We start from the raw sequence: 23,472 nt of genomic DNA, 5'->3' as shown, positions 1-23,472 counted from the left end.
GGCAGGTGTTGGTACTTCTTACATTAGGATAATGCAGTAAAACCCGATTATTCGCCGTATTTACATCAGATTTACAGATCAGGCTAAGGAGGGAAACTGGAAAATGATATAGATATAGAAAATAATTTTAGACTGTTTGTATCTGTCATGACTGGATAAGAATCTCTGATCTTAAGTTCGACATGATTGAATCATCGCCTATATACTGTCTAGTTAGTTTTAATATACCGGAGGATAACATATAAAAACATAAACATAAAAACACATAAACGGGACATCAACATAAAGTCGACATACATGCACTAATTCATCCTGGTAACACGTTATAAAACTGATTCGGTTAATAAAGAAATGTAGTTTCTAAAAGTCTTAAAAGTGTCCTATTATTTTTCTGTTTACTAATACTAATACTAATAAAATATGAAAAAAAAGGAATTATATCAAAAGTTAATCAGTTAAAACTTGATCCGCAATAGGAGCTTGGAGTATATGTCATAACATTATTATAGTTGTTGTTACATTCAAACTACAATACAAGTCTCACATTTATTAGAAATGTGTAGTTTTACCTACAAATTACATGCATTTATTGCCCTTATCAAAATGAAGAAATTCTGGTCAAAACATCTTCATATAATACGGCTGTCATAATACAATAACACACACAACACTTTGATCTTGCCTGAATATATTATCGAGAGTCTGATATTTGAAAACATGTTGTTCACTATGGACGGCTTTTCCCTCGTTATCCCAGTCATAAGACCTGTGGTTTCCATCAGCATGCTCTGCTGGAGGCGCAATAGAAGTTGAGGAGATGCAGGTTGATATTACATCATAAAAATAACTCCAGGGTAATTTTGGAACAAATATACAAGACTATGGACTCTGATAGATTTTCAACAGCCAACTACAAAGGTTTTCTGTGTGCTTTACTTGAATACAGCATCCAAATTGCTCTCAGGTAATACAGTACTGAAAAACACTGTGATCATGCTACATCACTGCATGACTGATGAGATCAGGTTTGCCACTTAACATAACCTACACCTTATTCTGTATTTGGAAAAGTCCCATTAATGTCTCCTTAAAGAAAGGACAACTTGTATGCAATGAGATTGCAGTAGCAAGCAGATTTAGTTCTGTCAGATTTTTCTTGACCACCAAAGTTAACTTTGCAAAACATCAAAGGAGTTATACTCATGACCATTGGGATATGTCTGTTTAAATGTACCATGTTGCTGTACAGTCACCTATAGGCAAAATGTCACATAATTTTGCAGGATCACATGTAGTATGTATATTTGTAGATGTCATCTAAATGTTGTTGTTATGTAGTGTTAATTACAGAAAAAAGTAGCTCTTCATTGCATTTCCTTCATGGACAAAAGCCTGTTTTTCCACCAAATGTTATTTCAATGTGTTGAGCACTTTTTGATATATCTCTTTAACTAACGGACAAACAGACAGACTGACAGGCAGAAAGCAACTCTCTTGGCGGAGGTAACAATGAACCCATTGTTTCCCCCTTCCTCTTGTTCAACTTGGTGGTGGCTGATTAGAAACACCAGTGTACTATTATACAGCACTCTCCATGTGTGCAGTATACACATGCGACCATAGCTCCCCCTTTGTGTCACGTTAGTTATAGTCAGGCTACTTTTGAGTTAACCGACTTCACAGACAATGGTGAACCTGGATAACAGGTCTCACAGGGCTCGTTAACAACCGATTGTGTTTGTTACCCTGAATATTGCGACTGAGCAATGAACTTGTTTAGGAAGGAGCATTTGTAAACAAATAGTCCACTCACATCTGGTGTAGTGCAAACACTGTTAATGATGTAGAGCAAATAAATAGTGAGTACTCAAGAGGGCTTGCAGAGGGCTTGCAGCTTACAAAGGCTTCACAGTCCAACAAAAACTTTTTAGAAATGTTTAATCTGCATCTGCCTGCATAACCATGGCAATAGACAATCCTTCTGAGAATACCAAAAATTCTGTGAATGTTGGAAAAACAGACACATGACCACTGGGGGTGTAATAGTACACAGAAATCACAGCTCAGTTTATGCCGAGGGTACTTTGGTACAAAAACAACAACAAATTCATTCCGATGCATTTCTTCTCATAAATTTTGAGTGAGAGTGGAGTGGAGCAACCATCATTACCTCATCACCTACTCTTTCAGACCACTGAGTTTCGGTCAGTCACAATTTTGAAAAAGTCATAGGATTACTGAATCCCGTTTGGATGTTTTTCATGCAGCAGTAACCGACTTATCACTGTCCCACTTTTGTAGCACAGCAGGCAGGTGCTGGGTTTTGTCACTCTGGGTTTTTTCTATTTAAAGCTTTTCTATTATTAGACATACTTTCCATTGGTAAATATTGCATTATGTCATTGAGTCTATAAATAGATATTCTGTTAGAAAAGTGGACACATGCTCTCTGATGCTACATGGATGAAATATGTGCAAAAGGCTGAGAAATAGCTGTTTCATATCCAGATTATACAAAAGGCCCGTGAATGCCTCAAACATGTCTCATTTAACAGATGTTTTACTAACTGGTCTGGAAATGTAAAGGTCACCCTACAAGCAGGCTTTCTCTACAGTATGTTATTTAACACTTTGTCACTTTGAATTACATGCAGACTTGTTAAAAATAAACAGTGAAATATTGTGATATCAGCTTATAATAAGAAAATAACTCATACCAAGTTTTATTATGTGCTAGTGTGGCTAAGTATAATGGACTTCTTACTTACAAAAAAAGATAAAAAACAGAACAACAACCTCTAAATATCATAGCTAAAAGTAAAAGGCGAGTGATGTTCACTAAAATAAACTTTACTTAATAACCAGAATCTCAACCCAGAATATTCAGGACAAGAAGGATGGACAACATGGGTGATGAATCGACTTAAAGACTGAAATCTGGTCCACTTCAGTGTTGTTTGTACATACTATACGTCCAGTAGAGTAAAGTATGACACCTGTTACTGTAGTTCATGCCTCTCCCTGCTTTCTCTTACACTGTAACACTGTTGCAGACTTAGTTTGAACACCTGGATGACAGGGTGAGTTTGGGGAAGCAGTGGTTTCTGCTATTCATTATTCTGTTTTCTATATTCAGATCATTTTTTTTAAATATTCCATAACATATATACATCACGGGAATGTGCACTTTGTTAGAACATTACACTCTTTATAATCATTCATTGGTACTGGTACTTTAAACATACAGCACTGTGAATGGCCACATTATCTGAGTTTGGCAGTTGTAGTACAGAACATTTAAAAATACTTGTGTAGTACAGGAGTGCCACCTAGAGACATAAACTTGTGCTTGCCAGGCAAAGCCACTTGTATCTGTGCACATACAATCTGTTATCTGAATAAACAAGTTATAACCAAAACCTCAGTGGAAAATGTATTATTTTCAGGACCATTACATTATTATTATTATACTATTATACATTATTAATTATTGTGTTATTAACTACACTTGTGGCTTTTTTTTGCTATGATATGTTCAAATATCTGCCTTGAAAATAGTCCTGTTCACTGATAATATGAGTGGATAAAACATTTCCGGCAGAAATATTGCACTTTTTTCCTCTATTATAATAACTTTGAAGAATATGGTATTACATATTAACATATGATCAGCTTATACAATGCCATGCATTACCATATGTTAAACTACCAGGCAGTGTCTAAGTAATACACAAGGCATTATTATAGTCCAGTAATATATAATAGAGTAACACTGATAGGTGGCATTCTGTTCCTGAATAAGTACTTTGGGCAGCCAAGTATATTTTGCTGCTGATATTTATATACTTTTACTAAAGTAGGGTTTTGAATGCAGGTTTTTTGTTTTTGTTTTACTGGTAATAGAGTATTTTAGATTGAAGTATTGCTACTTTTACTTAAGTAAAGGATCTGATTTCTTGATTTTTTGAGTGTTGTTACTAGGCACAAAATCCTGTAATGGTGGCGCTCTATAATTCATTGCACATGTGCTTTTCACGCTAATGTCAGTATGTTTGTTGTGATGAAGGCCTATATTGATCTAGCTAGCTATAATTAGTTGTGTCTTCTTTAATTATAGGTATTTAAACTCAGTGTGTATTGTGTGTTACTTAACATTAGGGATCATTGGAGATATCAAGGTACTTTATTTGTCCTTGTACAGCACTGGGTTAGAAAATGAGAGTTTGTAGTCTCCTTCATAGTACATACTTAAATCAAATATATTATTAGATTTATATTTGCAGTAATAATATTTATAGATTAACAGATAATAGAACTTAAATAAGCATGGTTAAGGATGGGTTTCAAATTGCTATCACAGACTGTGTTGGTTCCAATACTGTCAAAATACCTTGCAGTAAAGTGAGAAGCTTATAAACACCGCACATCCTGGAGCATACCGAAGCTTGAGAAAAGCGAATTCACAAGCATTTCTGCACTTCCCTTTTTTTTTTATTTAGCTGTTCGAGAACAAACTGGTTTCTGTTTCCTCAGGCTTGGAGATAAGCTTAAGTGATACATGTATTGACTTTTTGATGACAGTTTGAAGACAAACAGTGTATAAAACATCCTCGCCCCGCCCTTCGCTCTGTCAGGAAGTGCGTCTGCATCTGAGTTCAACTCTTTATCAGCTGAGTTGAGGATCCCGCCCCGTTATGACTACCACTCCTGGTACTGTTGGGATGTTAAGCGACACGCTCATCCTTGGGACACATAACAGGTTTGCGTTTCCTCTTATTTTTTGCGCCACGTTAGCGTGAAAGATGCGCTGTGAAAACCGGGCTGTCGCTTCTTCGAGTCGGACTTCTGTAAAGCGAGTGCGCTGTGCTGCATCTTGGGCTTGGTTCAGTTGGTGAGTCATTGATGCACCTGATGGCTAATTTATTTATTTGGTTTGCACTAACCGTAATATTACATGCTTTCCTCTTACAAGCATAGTTTTACACTTTAAATACAAAACGACGGCGTTTTATATTACGTTGGCGCAACGGTTTTTAATGGCTAGTTAGCTTTAGCGTCGAAATCCCCCCCCCCCCCCCCGTTCATTTTTAGCAATTACGAAAATACGCTTAAGCTAGCTGTACTGCATGAAATATCCTACTTGTTTCTCAGTGTTGGAAGCAGCGATATTATCATTCGGGTTGATGGTCTGAGGTCGTGTCGCTACATAATATCCTCAGCACTAGGATTTACTAATGCTACGATATGTTTACAGGCCATAAGCTGGTGTCATTTGTCTTCTCACATTAAAGACCGTGGTGGTGTCAGTCAGGTGACAGAGTCTGTAGCGGGGCTTGTTGTGTGCCATAGTGCGAGTGTCCACCCTCAAAGCACACACTGCTGTGCCTAACAACGGCCCGCAGTAATGCACGGTTTTATTGCACTTGCCTTATTGCTGCAGGCACATACATGGTGTACTGTGCAATGAGGAAGCGTGACTGTACATTTAGTTCTGCTTGGCCTACACAATTTGATTATGTAGCTGGCACCTGTGAGCAGGGTTTTTTTTTTTCTTTTTAGGATCCTCATTTACTTCAAGGTTTCACACAGATATGTCTCTCTTAGCAGGAAGAATTATGTCCCATGAGAAATATCTGAGCAAGTCTGGTTGTAGATTGTTTTTACATACATTTCTTTAACTGCAATTTTAGTATTATGGCTGTGCAATGGGGAGGAAAAGGTTGGAAAGTTAAATCCACTGGTGACAGGGCTGTGGACAGGATGTTACAAATACTGCAGTCACGAGACCTGCATGTGGCTTTTAGGGATTGGAAGTGTTTTGATGCTATGAGTCTTGTTTGGTTAGAGATGAGGTACTTCAGGGTAAAGGTTACCCTTTACAGAGGGTACAGGGGGTTGAAGTCTTACTTTTCTTATCCCACCTCTATTTGTCTGTGTTGTTGTTTACAGCTGTTGCTATAATATACTAAATCTTTTTCTGGTGCATCAAAAGTGTTATTTTTTATGTTAGCAAACTGCCCTATTTAGTACATGGTCAGAATTAAATTGTGACTATCATATGAGAGTGTAATTGAGATAGTCAGTAAAGTGTACCTGCTGACAGGTACCTCTTCCTCTGTTTGGGTTAAGATTTCAGTTAGCATTTTTTTTTTCCATATTTTTCCTTTATTACCTCACTAGAGCCATGCTGTAAGTAGTATGATAACAACTACAATTTAATATTTCCATTGCTGAATAACCTTGATATACTGGTTTAATCTGTAAAATGTCCAAAATAATGAAAAATGCCCACCAAAAGCTAAAGAGACTAAAGTCATTTCTTCTAATTTTGTTATATTTTTGACCAGCCCAACAAATAACCCTGCAGTATTTGGTTTAGATCACAATACATAAGCCATTTTTTTTATTTAAACCCACAAATGTTGGCTATTACCATACTGGTGTCCATGGCTGAGGTACCCTTGAGCAAGGTACCTAACCCCCACTGCTCCCCGGGCGCTGCACGCGGTCGCCCACTGCCCCGGGTTTGCTGTGTGTGTGTGCACGTCACTTGGGTGGGTTAAATGCAGAGCACAAATTTCGTTGGAGTGAGTTCCCTCCAATGACAAAATATGTCACTTTCACTATTTGTATTTCATAAGTGGCTAGAAAGATCAAACAGTAATTGCAAGTTACTGAATAGTTGCATTATATTTTGTCAGTAAACTGATTGTTTCATCACTGATACCAAACTTCCCTCAGCACGTGTTGTTGGGTTTGTCCATGATGGTAAAGTCCCTCTCAGCTCAGCCACAGGGAGTCCAGATGTCTGTGCTCCTCTAATCCTGCCCTCCAACTCCCCCACCCATCTTTCTGTTTAGCTTTATTCAAATACACTTTACACCCACACACACATGCTTGAAGGCAAGAAAGCTGCTCTCTCTCGAGATCACGTTATATTTAGCAGTGGGGAAATTTAGAAAATTTGTTTATAATTGTGTATTTTGCCTGTGTAGACTAAAATATTTTTTTTCCAGTACCTCCTCAGGACCTTTTGAAAGATATACTTTGTCTGCACAGTGCTAAACAGCTGGCAGACAAAGTTGGCATATGTTAGCGAGCATAGTGGAGCATTTAGCTGCTAAAGAGCCAGAGATTTCCCCCAGGAGCTGGTGGAGACCAAAAACAGAGCATAAAGGAAAGTGATTATTGGATTTAAATTCAACGCAAGCCCAAATGAATGATAAGGTTCCCTGTTTTCCCCCCAGGAGAAAAAAACCCTGCTTTAAATGTATAACTATGTAAAGAAAAGAGAAACAAACTGTATCTCTGTGTGTGTTTGCGTCCAGTCCACAACTTGTTTTTCCACACAATTTGTGTTAGAATGACTCCTCCCTGTCCAGACTGAGAGACAGGTCAGTCAGAGAAACACTGACCAGCCATGAATGAGGATATTTGTCTCCTTAGCTTGTGTGTATCAGTCAACATAACTAATTGGTTAATTTTATTTACTATTTAAGCTTCAAAGGCAGAGCAATATCGTACAGGTTGCAGACAGACAGATACTATCTTGGATGTGAATGCTGTTGTGAATTTGGTAAACATATTGCATTCTTCAAATGCTCTTGTTTGTCTTGACCTATTTTCTAGAAATATCATGCTGAACATGCTGAGATCAGTCTGATATATCATGGATCCTGAGGAGTTAGAACTGCAGAATGACTACCGCTACCGTAACTATGCAGCGGTCATTGAGAAGGCGCTGCGAAACTTTGAGTCTTCGAGTGAGTGGGCAGACCTCATCTCTTCCCTGGGCAAACTCAATAAGGTATGGTGCACAGAGTGGTAACTGCTTATATCTTTATCTGGATATGTCATGGTTGCACTTGTGCTCATAGTATAGAACTAAAATGGTCAATATAATGATGGCCCAAACAATTACACAATCTTGCTACTTTACAGTCTTACTGCTCAAGTCTTCTCGCCATGTATCCTGGCTAATAAAGATGGTACTTTTATTTCCCCCTGTGAGGAGTTACCTTTAAGCAATTTGTGTGTGTTGATTCTTAAAAAGTGGTCCTTACGGTACATAGAGAACGTGAAGTTAAGAAAATTTTCATCTGATAAACGCAAATTTGCACAAATCTCTGCAAACTATAACTTAATGTTATAAGTTTTGGTTAATGACCAACCCATTTTTTTCCCTCGTCTTGTGTCACTTTCTTTCAGGCCCTGCAGAGTAACCTCCGCTACTCCCTCCTGCCCAAGAGGCTGATCATAGGGAAGCGCCTTGCCCAGTGCCTACATCCGGCTCTGCCGAGTGGAGTACACCTCAAGGCTCTGGAGACCTACGAGGTCATTTTCAAAATCATTGGTACAAAATGGCTGGCCAAGGATCTCTTCATTTACAGGTGAAGAAATCGGCATACATCTTTTGTTGCTTCAAGAAGAGAGCTTGCTTTATTATTTGATTATGTCTACAGCTATTGTGATATAACTCTGTGTGTGTGTGTGTGTTTTACTGGCTTTCAGCTCAGGGTTGTTCCCGCTGTTGGGCCATGCAGCCATGGCAGTTAAGCCTGTGCTCCTGGCACTTTATGAACGTTATTATCTCCCGCTGCAGAGAGCTTTACTGCCTAGTCTTCAGGCCTTCATAACTGGACTACTGCCAGGCCTGGAGGAGGGACTGGAGGTTTATGACAGGTACCTCCTACATTCTACATTCTTGATTTTAAATCTAAAGAAGACTGAGGGCATTATATATTTTTCTTATTGTTCACAAATCATGAAAAGACCAAAACCAATAACAAAATGAAATTGATGCTACTAAATCCTACACACTGGACCTTTTAATTACAGTATACGTCAGTAATTCTTTATCAAAGGAACAAATAGTCTCTGGTCTGTGAACCACAAACAGGATAGGGAAGTGGGAAAACACTGAGAGTCAGTTTTGTCTGTCTCACACGATTTGTTGACAGCCTTTTCAAACAATACAACACTTCTATCCATATTGTCAATATTTCAGTGTTTATTTTACTAATTTACACAGTAGTGCATGTAGACAGACACCACAGCTTGGCATCAAAGAAAATATCAGGAAGTACTAACCCAATGATGAAGGTATTAGTGTTGCAGCATGTCCCAGGGTTAAGAATTAAAGATGTAACAGTGGATGTATGGCTGAACACATTCTGTCCTCTGTCCAGGACTGATGCGTTGCTACTCAAGTTGTCACTGCTGGTGGGTCAGCAGGTCTTCTATGGTGCCCTGTGGGGCACTATGCTGGTCAGCCCCATGGTGCGACTGCCCGCCTCTGTCTTTATAGTCACACATTTTGATCGCATGTTACCCCTGCGCCAGCAAACGCACATGCTAGGCTACGACCACAGACTGGTGGTGAGTGTCTGTGTTTGTCTTATTGCACACTTTTTGTCTGAAGTACATTTCATATTAAAGATCAACACTTAAGGGGATATTTTCACATTGTGGACATTTATCATTTATATTTCAGTTTAATCCTACTTTCTGCACCATCACCATCTTTTGTTATCTGTCTGAACTTCTCAGCTTCTGTCTCTCTGCAGGTGAAGTCAGTTTGTCTTTCTCTACAAGATTCAAATGTCCTGGTGCAGAGAAACATGCTGGAAATCCTGCTCAACTTTTTCCCCTTTGCTGAATGTATGGTAGGTACACACGTAAGCACACTTGCTTCCCGTCTTTCTGGACAACATTTTCTGTTCTAAGTGATCTAAGTGTTTTTCGTTTCTGTCCTGAAATCATTTGTCAGTCATAATACCCATTAGATTTATGTTCTAATTATGTTAAGGGAAAGAAGGAGGTATTAATCTGTTTTGTTAAGGTGTCACTGTCTCTTCAGTTCTCCAGTATTTCTTTTCCTGGCAAACCGCCGTTGCTGTTCCTTGAAAATATTTTGTATTACTCTTGTGAACTGTCCCCGACACTGCCTCATCACCTTCTTTTCCACTGAACGAAGGGGCTGTCTGGTCATTCTCTTCTCATTCTTTCCTGTTGTTACTTTGCTAACTGTTACTCTGTGTGTTGCTGGTTTAGGACCCAGTGGAGGCCAGTATTGCCATGAGTGTCAAAGACATGATCACAGTGGTGGCTGCAGCTTCACTTACACTGCTCCGCAGAGACATGTCCCTCAACAGACGCCTCTACGCCTGGCTCTTAGGTGCTGATCATTAAAATGCGCTTCAGTGATGAAATACCTACTCAGATTCTCAGTTAACTCAGTATTGTTTGATTCTTTGTATGTGTTTCCAGGGACTGACATAAAAGGAGGAATGGTGGCACCACACCCAAACCTGTCCACTACCACAGAGGAGCATACGTCCTTCTACTTCAACACCTACTCCAGAGATTGCCTTGTGCAGGTACGTCAGTCATGATAGCACATGGGCATGTGCCAAAGCTAAAAAAATACATAAATATTTGTATATATTTACAATAACCTGATAGTGTTATTCAAGAAAAAAGAAGTCTCACACATCCTCTATAATTAACATAATTCCCATGTCCAACTAAACTAAACTAACAAAATGTGTATACTAAAAAAATCCTGCAACTATTGTACTTCAAAACATTTCAAACAAGAGTGGAGTTTTGATTGTATAGTAGTTGGAAGTGCCATTCACATTTCGTATCTCATTAAACCCCATCTGTTTGAACATGACACCAAAGCAAGCATGTTTGTCACCAGTGTCTCATATTCTAATTTGTTTGTTTCTGTGACTTCAGGCTCTGATTAACATCCTAAAACAGAAGGATGTGGAGAGCAACCCGGAGAATGTAATTGGATACCTCAGGCCCTTTCGTATCATTATCAGCCTGCTGGATAAGCCCGAGATAGGTAAGCAGCACTGAGCAGTACAGTACACAAACGTGTCAAAAAGCTAAATTACTTTATCTGCCACTCATTGTTAAGGTCTCATCTTTACTCTAGGCATGTTTTACTGTGATGATTGCCACATTTCTGCTCAGGTCCAGTCGTCTTGAGCAGCGTATTGTTGGAGGTGGTCCGAGCCTTCTACAGTTACTGTCGAGAGATGCTGGGGGAGGAAATCATCAGCAGCTCAGGACTCACAGGAAACCAGCTAGCCAGGTGAGAGCAATAAATGATAGAACAGATGCGAGGATGTTCATTGCTGGATACATTTTTAGTTGAGGATATGACAAAATTGCAACTGACAAACCCAGAAGCAGATGACGCTTGTCTTGTGTTTTCTTATACAGTAAGATAAAAGAGAATAAGAATGCTTCAGAGATCATAAAGACGGTGAATATGCTTGTGAGCTCCATGAACAGCGAATATCTGTGGGAGTACATGACCCGACGCTTCTGCACCTCTCTCTGGTATGGCGCAGATGACAGTAAACTCTAAAACTGAATCTATCAGCTGTTGACGACATAGTATATGAGGTCAGAACTATTTTTGTTTGTCTGTAGTAGCAAAGATGACCCGCCAGCGTCTCCTCAGCAAGATCGCAGTCACCCTGCTCCGTCCGTCACAGAGATGACCAATCTCATTATTTTCCTGCTTGAAGTTCTTCCTCTGGTAAACGGTTCACACTCTCGCACACCATGATGATTAATGATATGATATGTTATTCTGAATGTTCGGATTTGCGAGAGAAACAGAATGCTGCAGCTTGACATGTTGGTGATATCCAGTAAATAAATGCAGACTTGGACAAATGGAAAAAAACTGATTCATGTTTTCTTGACAGCACTGAAAAAAATACTAAGCTTTTCTATACCGTAGTATTTAAATACAGTTAGGCTAAACTGAATATTAACTATTACTCAGCACTCATTGACCCAACTCTGACTCAAACACCTAAAAATTTCAACACAAACACTGCGTTCTGCATGTTTTTTTCCTCACAGGAGCTCCATGCCGATATCCAGTCCCAGTTCCTCCCTGAGATGCTGAGCACAATGCTGCAGACCCTGTGCAGCCACATGGACACTGTTAGCCTGGAAGATGTCACACAGGGTCTCCGTGCCTGTTTCAAGGTCCTGAGTAAGATCCAGATGCCTGTGGCTTATATGGACATTGAGGCAGGGGCACACAAAGAGGACTTGGAGATACAGTCACCAGAGGAGGACAGCAAGAAGACTCAGGTAAGGCATTTCACTGTGTCAGTGTGGTTCTTTTGTTTTTATGTTTGACTGTGCTTCATTATATCACCCATACTCCATCTAGGATATAGAGAATCAGGGAAAGAAAGATGATGGTGCTGATCAGGTTAATGGTTCCCGTGAAGATGAAGAGCTGAACAGAGATGGAGGAGATGAGGCAGAGCCTCCAGATGGTGTTTACCAAACACTCAGGTCTGAGGACAGTGGATTGGGCATCAGCGCTTCACCGTCAGAGCAGCATCTCCCACCAGGGATGGGGCTGACACCGGATGGAAAAAGAGTTTTTAAAGAAGGCGAGGGAGTGTGGAGGAGGGGAGGCAGTGTAGACACCATGACCCAGTGTCTGCAGGACATCCTTGCCTTCATAACCACACGGTAAAAAAAACTGAACCATTATCAGATTAGCTGTATCTCTCAAGGATCTTTTTTTTTTTAATGATTCCTTAATATTTCCCCTATTACTGTGTTTCAGATATCTGCTTGTACAGGTGGAGGATGTCAGAGGACCGGTGGAAGTACCACAGCCTGACCTAACTGCTGCTGTGCTGAATCAGAAGACTTTGTTGATGAACATTGGAGGACGGGAAATTAAGGACAAACTGACTGAACTGTTCACTCCAAATAAAATTAAGCCCAGCCCTACAGCTGAGACTCAACTCTCAGAAGCCCACACAGAGAAGAAAAAGGAGCGTGGACATGTAGGGTGTCTGGACTGGGCGGCTGGCTACATGCCGCGGGGCAAGGCAGAGATCCCTGAGGCCTGTCGACAGGCCTTCACAGCCACCTGCCATCTACTGCTGGAGTGCACCACCTTCCCTGTCTACCTGAGCGAGGAGGAGACTCTGGCTCTGCACACAGACATGTGTAGTCAGACAGGTCAGCACACAGTTCCTTCCAGCTGCGTTTATAGCAATACATAGGCCAAGATATCTTGATTGGTGGAGTGCCCCTTTAAAAAAAACACAGTAATATTAAAAAGACTTTTTTGTTTTCCATAGGCAGTGACATGGACAGCCTGCCAGTGTGGCTGAGGTCCTTGATGACGCTCTGCTGCCTGTCCAGGGACTACAACATCCAGCACACTGCAGTGGCCTCCATGTTGGAACTCATCAACCACTCCCAGTCATTAGCACTGGTCATCCAAGACAAGCACAGACGCTACCAGAAATCTGACTCCAACCCTCTGAGTGGGCGGCTGCAGATGGTCACCGTGCCCCCAATCTACCCTGCTCTGCTTCGTGCCATAGAGGAGCACACAGATTTCTATCAGGTCAGGTTATCAAATAGAAAAATGTTGGTGTATCCTAAAGCTGAAGTATGAGAATGATATTTTACGATTGCATTTTTATGCCTCAGTCCTTCAGAGTCTACATATATTAGACGAATCTGGACAGAAGTGGATGTAAACAATAACTCGACTGGTTTGCAGCAGAATTCAACCGTGAGGTGGTAATAGTTTTTTTCTGTGAACCAGAGGGTGTCTCAGGTTCTGTGGAACCAGCTGGACACAGAGCGGAGAGAGCAACACATCTCCTGTGTGGAACTCTTCTACAGACTTCACTGTTTGGCTCCATCAGTGTCCATCTGTGAGGATATCATCTGCCAGGCAATATTGCACAAAGACAAGGTGAATATACCTGCGCACATGCTGAACCACAATTTGTTCTCACATTTTAATTTTATGCCAGCGTTTTCTACATGTGTCAGTTTAACTGGGGCACACAAACAGAGCTACTGGGAAACGTGACAAGCCAAATGTTGGCCTTGTGTTCATCTGCCCCAGGCTGTTCGGCTTGAAGCACTACACCGCTTCACAGTTCTATGGCACCTCACCCGGGACATCCAGGCCAACAGGACCATGTCTCTCAGTCGCTCCTTTGACCGGTTAGTAGACAATGGAAAAGCAACGTGCACTTAACATAAATTGAGAGTATGATAGTTATTAAAGTATATTGTTCGTGTCTCTGTGTACAACTGTAATTCTTGAATACTAAATATTGTCTCTCAGTACACATCTTATGTAGCTTACATCCTCAACATATGTGCAAAATGGAAATTAGGACAATAAAGTTTTAAAAAAGTTTAACTTTATGTAAATATAAAACCTTGAATAGAACAATAGCACTTGTCACCTCAAATATGCTGCAGTATGAATATGTAAATATCTGAATGTAATGTCAATGGAAATAATACTGTAAATTCAAAGTCAAAAACCTGCAGACTGAGTAAAATCTAACATGTAGCCTCCTTCTTTGTATCCTGAACTCATCATGAGAAACAGAAGTTATTTTGATAAGGGGTTGATTTTCTTTTCAGGTTCTTTATTTGGTTTTATGGCAATATCTTTCATTTGGTGCTAATAACAGACCAAAATTATCTGTCTAAGATTACATTTCGTCAAAAAATTACATTACATTAAATTACATTGAAGTAGTAGTAGTAAATTACATTACTTATTTACAAGGTAAAGCAAAGTTTTGAACTCCAGTGAAGTTTCTGTGCTGTTTCTCTCCTACCCTGCATAACTGATTTAATTCACATATTGTCAAAATAGAGAAGAAAAACACTAAAAGAAGCACAGTCAGCTTACTTTTGAAGTATTTGTTTCTGTTTTGACTAAGTCTGACAGTTATGGTGTGTCTCTCTGTCAGGACTCTGTGTGTTGTTGTGGACAGTCTGAGTTGCACAGATGGCTCAATAAGTGCAGCGGCTCAGCGCTGGCTCGTCCGGGCTCTTTCACTCAATGATGTTATTCGTATCCTGGAGCCTATTCTGTTGCTTCTTCTTCACCCAACAACTCAGCGCTGCTCCATTCAGAGTATCAAACAAAATGTAACTGCTGGTAAGTGCATTTGTCAGCAATGTGTTGCACGTGTTGAGTGAGCCAATCAAGCTTCAAGTGGATTAATGTGTTTCCTTGCAATGGCTGTATTTGAGTTTTGTTTTGTTTCTTAAAGGTACCCTGAAGGTTCTAAGCAACAGAAGTCGAAGCTCATCCAAAACGTCTGGGACTTCTGCACATGCAGCAGCAACAGAGGTCACGACCTTAGATCTCATGAACATTGTGGACCGGGAATCCCTATGGGCAGAGTTAGACAGTGGAGCAGAGTTGTCCAAAGCACCGGACACTATAGTGGTGTCTAGGAGTGAGAGTGAAGAGACAGAAGAGGAGGAGGAGGATAGAGAGGAGGAGCAAGAGGAGAGTGAACACACTGAATCTGCTGACACCAGTGGTGCCCAGGTATCCACTGAGAACTCCAGCTCAGGCTCTGCCCCCTACCGCAGCAATGACGAAGGAGGAGTGGTCAACGGCCTACGGAGGGCAGAGTCCGAGCGCACACAGGCATCTGATTCACTGTCAAGTGAGGATGAGGAGGATTTAGAGCTGGAGGCCATGGCCAGGTCTCGCCTGCTAAAGCAGGAGCGTGAGAAGAGAGAGGCCATCGACTCTCTGTTTCGCCATGTGCTGCTCTATCCTGCGGCGGGCGGCTGGCGCCATCTGCTCCAAGGTTTGGGACTGCTAGACAGCCTGCTGAGAAGCAGTGCTGAGTGCCCTCTTGTGGATGCACTCTCTTCCACCTCTCTGGACACAAGCTCTGCTGCACATTTAAACCTTGTCTCCAACCTCCTGCAGCGCCACCAACAGGCTCAGGATGGTCAGAGCTTCTATGGCTGCCTGCTTTCCCCTTCCTCTTTCCCCTCTGTGCCCCCGTCCCTGCTCATTGAACTGCTGGTGTCCTTGTGTTTGCGATTCATGCGCTCACATTACCCTTCCTACCTGACTCTGGGTCCTCTCGACCTGCAGGGGAACAGGGAGGTTCAGGTGAAGAGTGTGGAGGTGCTGACCCGAATGGTGAACCAGCTTGGCTGCATGGCACGGGGGCAAGAGGGCAACGGGGCCAGGCTGGAGCCCATCCGTAGACTTCTCTCAGGATGTAAAGTACAACAATATGCTCTTCTTACACTTTCTGCATCCATGTATGTTAGCCAGAGGGGAACAGACAAGGGACCACCCAAAGGTGTGGAGCTGCTGGATGAGCAGGGAGGCCTGTCAGAGGAGAGCCTGGTGAATCTTGGAGCAGGAGGGGGGCCGGAACAGTACCCTTTACAAATGGAATTACTGAAACTCCTCCGGGCTCTCATAATCCTTGAGTACCATGTGTGGCCTGGTGGGGCTGTCTCAGCAGCTGGGCCAGGTGGAACATCTGGCCAGCCCGGGGAGCCTCGTGAATCCCCAACTGTCAACACCCCCCTGGCTCGGGAATGGCAAACTGCAGTTCTTTTTCAGCAGTCCATCAAGGCAGCCCAGTATGTCCAGTGCCACCCCATCACAGCCCAAGGAATGTTCGTCTCTGCCGCAGCTAGGGCTCTGCAGCCACAGTACGGCTATGCTATGCACCCCCACTGGGTGTCCTTGCTGTGCTCCTGTCTGCCATACTTGGGTCGCTCGTTGAGCATCATCGTGGCTCCGCTCATCAGTCAGATCTGCAGGAACTTGGACGAGTTGGTCAAGCTTTACGAGCATGACGGAGGAAAGACAAATCAGAGGTAGACTGAGCAGCAGAGAAAATGCAGGCTTGCAGAGTTTTGTACACTGTGACGATTTGACTGCTTTTAGTTTTAGGGGTGCCAGTTGGGTCTCTCTCCTGACATGTAAGATTTTATGTCAGCCTCAAGTTAATCACTAGTCAAACCCATGAAGGACCCATGAGTGAATGCTGAATGAATGAAACAAAGTCAAGCAAGAATGTTTTCCACTTCTAAAGAGTTGATGAAAGACACACTGCATGGTTTGCAAGAGTATAATCAGTGTGTGAATATGTGTATCACGATAAATGTGCAAGAATGATCGATTTATTAATCATCACAGAAGGAAAAGAAGACAATAGTCTCTAAATTTTGCTAAGTTGTAGAATTCAGCCACTTCATTTTAATTACTGGAAGTTATTTTGACGTAAATAATACAGTGAGGACATTTTTTGTGTTTTAAATGAAATACTTGATGTCTGTTTCTCTCTTTAAATCAGCCTGAGTGGTAGGAGGGAAAACATTGCTCCTGACTACCCCCTGACTCTGCTTGAAGGGCTTACCACCATTACACACTACTGTCTAATGGATAACAAGACGGTGAGAAATGAAACACGCACACACACACTGATGTGCCTTTTATAACTGTCATAACATTACATTTGGCTCTGTCTTTCTCTGTGTGTTAGTCCTTGGTTGGCCGCGATTCTCTGGATGTCCGTAACGCACGCAGCGCTGTGATCGAGGCACTACCGCACATGCTCAGCAGTATGGCATTGTTATGGGGGGTGGTCATGAGGGAAGAGTTTCAGCGGCGTGCATCTGACTCCGGCCAGAGCAGCAGACAGTCTTCCTCCTCAGTCTACTTTAAAGGCACCAAGGTGTGTTGCATACATGCAGAACTTCTGCATTTTCTTACTTATTTTCTCCTCTGCATGCGGTATCATGAAAATTTCATCTGTTAATGGCATGTGTCCATGCTTAGATTTTACGCCAGCGGATTCTGGAGTTCCTGGTGCCTCTGACTGGGCAGTATGGGGTTCAGCTCATGGCTTCACTGGGAGAAGTATGGAGCAGAAGAAGGAATAAGAGGAAGCATAAGAACAAAGTAAGAACTATAGTGAGTCTAGAAATGACGAAACACATTGACACTGACTGAGTACCTCTCTCACTGAAAGGCTTTAGAGCACATTATCACACTCATATCTTCTTCAGGTTTTACCTGTTGCCAGTGAGGCTCATCTGACCATTGTGGATCTGGTGAAATCATTGAACACTTTGCACACAGATACCATCCTACAACTGGTGAAAGAGGTGGTGAAAAAACCACATCAACTCAAAGGAGAAAAGGTACACAGACATACTCACAGACAGAGATGCTCGACGGTTGTAGTCTGTAAGTTTCTGAAGTCATTTTTCACTAATTTTTGTAACATTTGTGATACTATCTGATCAACAGTCAAGCCTGGTAGATATCCCCATGTTACAGTTCAGCTACGCCTACGTCCAGAGGTAGGTCGGACAGTACAATGCAAGTTGCCACCACAGGTTGAAGAAAAGCAGTCTGCAAATGTTCTCATCTATAATTTTTTTTTTCTGTATGTAGTATTTCAGCTCAGGCTCTGCAGGAAAATGTTGCTCCTCTGCTCAGTCTGTTACGGGAGTCTATTCAACTCATCCTGGCACCACCTGGCCAGTTCTTACTGCTGGGGTCAGTTTTTACATGTTCAGGTAGTAGTAGTAGTAGAAGTAATAGTATTTCTATGTTACTGAATACTCTTATGCAGTGCACACATACAAAACAGTTAATGTCTGCACTTAGCAGACAGGCCAGACAAACAGCCATTATGAACATATTTCATGTTATGACAATAATGATTGGCCCACTGCTTTTATAGTTGATATAGTTAAACATTGTTTCCTTGTTAATTTCCTTTGGGAAAATATGATATTCATTATCAATTTCTGTCTTGCAGAATTCTCAATGACTTTGTCAATAGGCTCCCCAACTTGGACAATAAGAAGGACACAAGAGATTTGCAGGTATGGTGGACGCTGTATCGCTATGGCTGTGACTGGAATAGTGAGATACTGTCATGATACTGATGATGACATTGCCACGCAGGAGGTGACTCAGCGGATCCTCGAGGCAGTGGGCGGGATAGCAGGATCGTCTCTGGAGCAGACCAGTTGGCTCAGCCGCAGCCTTGAGGTCAAAGCTCAGCCGCAAGTGTGCCCTGAAGCTGATGAACCTGATGACGCAGACATGGATGGTGACCATTGTGGTAACTATAGCTACCCTGACTTGTGTTCTGTGATATGTGTAAATATGCTGAGCTTGATTTAGGACCGTCTAATTGATTTTATTCAATTTGGAGTTCGTTCATAAGGACTGCTCAAATGGTTAGGGCTTAACTTGGAACAGTGACCAAAGTGACATCTACATTTTGGGTCTATAAGAGTGAGGGGTAACTTAAAATCAGTTCAAAGTTATTCTGAGAGTTCACTTTAATTCTATGAGACATTTCTGTCCTAATAATCATCATCTCTATATGCACATGTTACTTTAAGCTTGTTACTGTCACAAGTGAACTTACTCTTCTTCCTCTACCTATCATCTTGTCAGAGTCAATGGCACAAGCTGGCGCCATGGTTTCCTCCTCGGCTCCCTCAGTTTACAGCGTGCAGGCGCTTGTACTCCTGGCTGAGGTAGGGTTTTTGAGCTTTTGTTCGTAGCCAGAGAGTGAACGGGGGAATCCTTGTGTGTTTGTGTTGTTTAACACTTTTTTTCTCTTCCTGAATAGATCTTGGCACCCCTTCTGGACATGGTATACCGCAGTGATGAGAAGGAGAAAGCTGTTCCTCTCATTTCTCGGATCATGTACTATGTCTTCCCATACCTGAAGAACCACAGGTAACCACTGTCACAGGGTTGTCTTGAAGCTTTGGTCTCTGTAGACTTCCTGTAACTTGGGCTTTCTCTCCTCTAGTGCCTACAACATGCCCAGCTTTGAAGCAGGTGCCCAGCTGCTGAGCAGTCTGAGTGGGTATGCCTATACCAGAAGGGCTTGGAGGAAAGAGGTCTTTGAGCTCTTCATGGACCCCCTCTTCTTCACCATGGATGTCTCCTGTGCTCCCAGGTCAGGATGTTTGTTTGGTGGATGACAATTTATTTAACACAATTATTCACCACTATTCTAAACAAATTCTAAAATTCTAAACACATGGAGCATTTAGAAGACAAAATGAATACAGAAACACTTACGGTCACACAGACGACAACAGAAACTTGTGTTGAGGGGGCCAACAAAAACTGATGCACACTTGGAGACGACTGAGACACTTGTTGCATCACCCAGTAAATTCAAATTTTATTTAATTTTCCCACAACACTCATAGTTAACAAACTTAAGTTTCTTCCTCAGTCACTGAGTCATGGCAACAATATACATGTCCCAACTGTGTTCATGACTTTTTAGTGTCCCCCTGGAAGCAATTGTTATGTGTGTTACACTTAGCGTTTCTGCATTTGTGTTGTTTGTGTTTACAGTATTTTTCTACATTTTGTCAAATAAGTAGAGATGTTTTCTGTGTTTTGTGTGTTTGCGTGTGTTTTATTGCATGTGGCTGTAGGAGCAGGAAACCCTGTCACGTGATATCCTGAAACCAAAGCTGTTATTCCAAAAGTACATGCTGTGTATAGAAGAAGTATTTTTAATGTTATTACATGAATGGAGTGGAGATCACCAGTGTCTTCTGTTTACTCCCCTGCGTTCCCTGTAGGTGGAAATCCATTATTGACCACCTGCTGACTCATGAGAAGACGATGTTTAAAGACCTCATGAGTGAGTACAGCCTGTAGGAAGTGTTTGTGGTCCTGTGCAGATGGAATCATCTCGTGTCATCTCATTGGGAGTGAGAGACTGACTGATGATTTTCTTTTACAAATCTGTATTTGTCTGTGCTGTAGGCATGCAAAGCAGCTCCCTGAAACTGTTCACTAACGTGGACCAGAAACCCATGCTGCTGAAGCGCCAGGCATTTGCCATGTTCAGTGGAGAAGTTGACCAGTATCATCTCTATCTGCCCCTCATCCAAGGTACGGTACTGGATATTTATGTTGATTCTTGTAGTGTTCTTCTTGTTCAGTGTAGTGGTAGACTTTGACATTCAAATTGATTGTGTTCTTATTTGATGACAACACTTCACTTCCCCTACTTTCAGAACGCCTCACTGAGGCTTTGCGTATGAACCCTAGCGCTGCTGTTTCCGCCCAGATGTTCCTGATGTTTCGTGTTCTCCTGTTGCGGATTTCATCCCAGCACCTCACGTCTCTTTGGCCAATCATGGTCACAGAGTTGGTAAGATCCTTCCATCCTCTGCCAGCCTGACTTCATACACAGTTACAATACTATACAAGTCACCGTTTTACTTGACCTAATGGAAACTTTTATTTCTACTTGTTTTTCAGATTCGCATATTTGCACGTCTAGAGAAAGCTCTGCAGGCAGATAAAGACGTCTCAAAGTGAGTTCATTATTTAATTCGTATTCCATTAGCAGTCTGCTCATGCGCTTTCAAAATACTTTATTTTCTTGTGTTCTTGTGCACCACCTAGGCTGGCTAAAGTGGTGCGCGGAGCCCTTGACAGAAATGGACCAGTGAATTTCTCTCAGGCAGAGTTGGACATGTACCTGTCAGCCTGCAAGTTTCTGGACACATCCCTGGCTTTTCCTCCAGAGAGGATACCTCTTTTTCAGATGTAAGAGTACAATTTGTCATAAGTAGTCACAGCGTTGGATTAGTGTTGGTTATTTTGTCTGTGTATTATTTTATCTTACCTTTTCTGTGTATAGGTATCGCTGGGCATTTGTCCCTGAGGTGGATGTGAACCACTACAGTGGTCCTGAGACTGCGCTGATAGAGGGCGAGCAGGAGTGCATACCCCATGTTGTCAGAATACTGGAAGGGATTCAGCAGCGATATGGGGTAAGATGGTATCTGGTTTTAAACAGACTTTAAAACAAACTTTATCATTGCGAAGTCCACACCCTCGAATGATCATTTCAATGAGATCCTTAGAATTACTCTTGTAATATGCCAATGGAACATCCCACTGGTGAAACTAACCTAATTTTTTTGTATAGGTGAATATTTAATGTTTTTGTTTGTTTAATATTTAATATTTAAAATTTAATGAATGAGCACAATAATGCAATGTGAGGAGTCCAGTTACAGAATTTAAAAATCAAAAAACAAAGCAATGCAGTATTTTTCCCCTTTTACCTTTTGTTAATTATTCTCTTACACTGGGACTCTTAGACATGCATCATCACATATAAAAAGCCCAAAAATCTTGCTTATTCACGTTTTGTTCTGTAAAATTACTGCTTTCCTGTGCTCTTATTCCAGACACTGAATGGGCTGAGTGAGGAATCTTCCACAGAGCATTTGGAGTTCCCCCTTCTCACTCAGCGCTCCCTATCCTCCATCACCCAGCTGTTGCCTTTCCTTCGCATTCTTTGCTGTTCATTCCAAGGCCCTCCCCCTTACAGCAACCCCATGCCTCACTTCCCAGTAGCAGACTACCCAGCAGCCTGTTCAGAAACAGTCCTGAAGAAGCTGGAGCACATCACTGAAGAGGAGTTCCTGGACTCCACGGAGAGTTAGACCTCAAAAATGAAGCTTTCGTGAACTAAGTCCTCTTATCAAGCTTTTTTCGACCTGTAGCCATACAAGTGGGATACACAAAATAGGCACAATGAGTGATAATGTTGTACTGTGAACTGGAAAAAAAAGGAATGTTTTGAATTTGAATTCTTTTTGTTGTTGTTGTTGTTGTTTTTGTTTGTTTTATGTTTTAACTTGATCTCCACAAACATTTGGGTACCACTTAGGTGCTCTCACAGTGAATCTGGATTGGAAAAGCCAAAGTATTTGTTATTGTTGTTAGCTGGAAAAAGTATCATTTACAAAATCCTGTGGAATGGTTCTTTCGCTCTCAAGCATGAGCGTCATCTCAGTTCAAAAACATTCGTGTTGAGGGGTTGTCATTGTGTCTACACTCTTTGCTTTAAAGTGTTTTAGACTAAAAAATGTTAACACAAATATACTTAAACCAACTTCAAATTATTGCCTACTCTTATAATTAGGCATAGAGCTTATAGTAACAGTAGTTCAGTAAATGTTTTTTAGTTTGACACTAAACAGCAGATTCAGACTGTGAAGAACCTTATTAAGTATTGTTAATATATTCTTTTGACTTTTTCATAACCTCTGGTTACGCCGTAGTATGTGCATACGTATTTCTGTCTGACTGCAAATGTCAAGACTGCAGTTCATGTCTGTTGAAGTACTTTTTTGTCGATTGTTACTGGATACTTCATTATGGGACCTCACAAGCTTTTGAATAAGATTTATGTTCAGAGTTTTACGACTCCGTTACTGAATGTGATTTGTGGACATCAGAACCCTCTGAAATAAATTTGGATGTACCTCGCTAGAGAACATGCTTGCTATGTTTGGTGTTTAAGGGAAATCAGTTTTATTTGTAGTCATTCATGGATAGTTTTTACATCTTTTTTCCCATAATGTGGAATGCTTAATTAATTTATTTTGGATGTTTAAAGGACCATGTTGACTTTTGAATTAACAAAGACTTGTTAAATTAAAAATTGAGCTTAAATACTGTGTTTTGTCTTTACGGCTTTAGTTATTTGTTTTTCTGCATTTACAATGGGAGTCAAACATTCACAGGTTTGGAGGTCTGGACACCTCCTGTCCTCTTGTCACAATGTC

At 41.4% G+C, this 23,472-nt stretch overlaps 1 protein-coding gene across 3 annotated transcripts; it reads left to right on the top strand.

Annotated features, from left to right (window-relative positions):
- The first annotated feature begins 4,618 nt into the window (after positions 1 to 4,618).
- dop1b (DOP1 leucine zipper like protein B) lies at positions 4,619 to 23,365 on the top strand. Of its 3 annotated transcripts, none has more exons than XM_046404094.1 (38): positions 4,619 to 4,759; positions 7,630 to 7,807; positions 8,209 to 8,390; positions 8,512 to 8,682; positions 9,189 to 9,378; positions 9,567 to 9,665; positions 10,054 to 10,177; positions 10,270 to 10,379; positions 10,744 to 10,855; positions 10,987 to 11,107; positions 11,239 to 11,358; positions 11,452 to 11,560; positions 11,893 to 12,129; positions 12,212 to 12,522; positions 12,620 to 13,023; positions 13,146 to 13,417; positions 13,622 to 13,774; positions 13,931 to 14,031; positions 14,799 to 14,989; positions 15,105 to 16,695; positions 17,175 to 17,274; positions 17,364 to 17,555; positions 17,660 to 17,782; positions 17,890 to 18,024; positions 18,134 to 18,186; positions 18,281 to 18,385; positions 18,651 to 18,717; positions 18,800 to 18,959; positions 19,301 to 19,383; positions 19,479 to 19,588; positions 19,665 to 19,814; positions 20,458 to 20,519; positions 20,645 to 20,773; positions 20,899 to 21,035; positions 21,146 to 21,201; positions 21,293 to 21,436; positions 21,531 to 21,663; positions 22,087 to 23,365. In XM_046404094.1, the coding sequence occupies exons 2-38, from the start codon at positions 7,670 to 7,672 to the stop codon at positions 22,342 to 22,344; spliced, it is 6,933 nt and encodes a 2,310-aa protein (XP_046260050.1). In that variant the 5' UTR covers positions 4,619 to 4,759; positions 7,630 to 7,669; the 3' UTR covers positions 22,345 to 23,365. The 3 variants fall into 3 exon arrangements, with proteins under 3 accessions (XP_046260050.1, XP_046260049.1, XP_046260051.1); XM_046404093.1 differs by having other exon boundaries at positions 4,639 to 4,891; XM_046404095.1 differs by lacking the exons at positions 4,619 to 4,759; positions 7,630 to 7,807; positions 8,209 to 8,390; positions 8,512 to 8,682 and having other exon boundaries at positions 9,237 to 9,378; positions 9,550 to 9,665.
- The last annotated feature ends 107 nt before the right edge of the window (positions 23,366 to 23,472 follow it).

The sequence above is a fragment of the Scatophagus argus genome, chromosome 11, assembly GCF_020382885.2.
Source record: "Scatophagus argus isolate fScaArg1 chromosome 11, fScaArg1.pri, whole genome shotgun sequence".
In the NCBI taxonomy this organism is placed as follows: Eukaryota; Metazoa; Chordata; class Actinopteri; family Scatophagidae; genus Scatophagus; species Scatophagus argus.
This window is presented reverse-complemented; position numbering and strand designations above follow the sequence as displayed.

Coding starts and splice junctions, on each gene's coding strand:
- dop1b (XM_046404094.1), top strand. CDS start 7,670: ATGGATCCTGAGGAGTTAGAACTGCAGAATGACTACCGCTACCGTAAC. Junction 13,418..13,621: donor AGCACACAGATTTCTATCAG/GTCAGGTTATCA, acceptor TCTGTGAACCAG/AGGGTGTCTCAGGTTCTGTG. Junction 18,187..18,280: donor AGCTACGCCTACGTCCAGAG/GTAGGTCGGACA, acceptor TTCTGTATGTAG/TATTTCAGCTCAGGCTCTGC.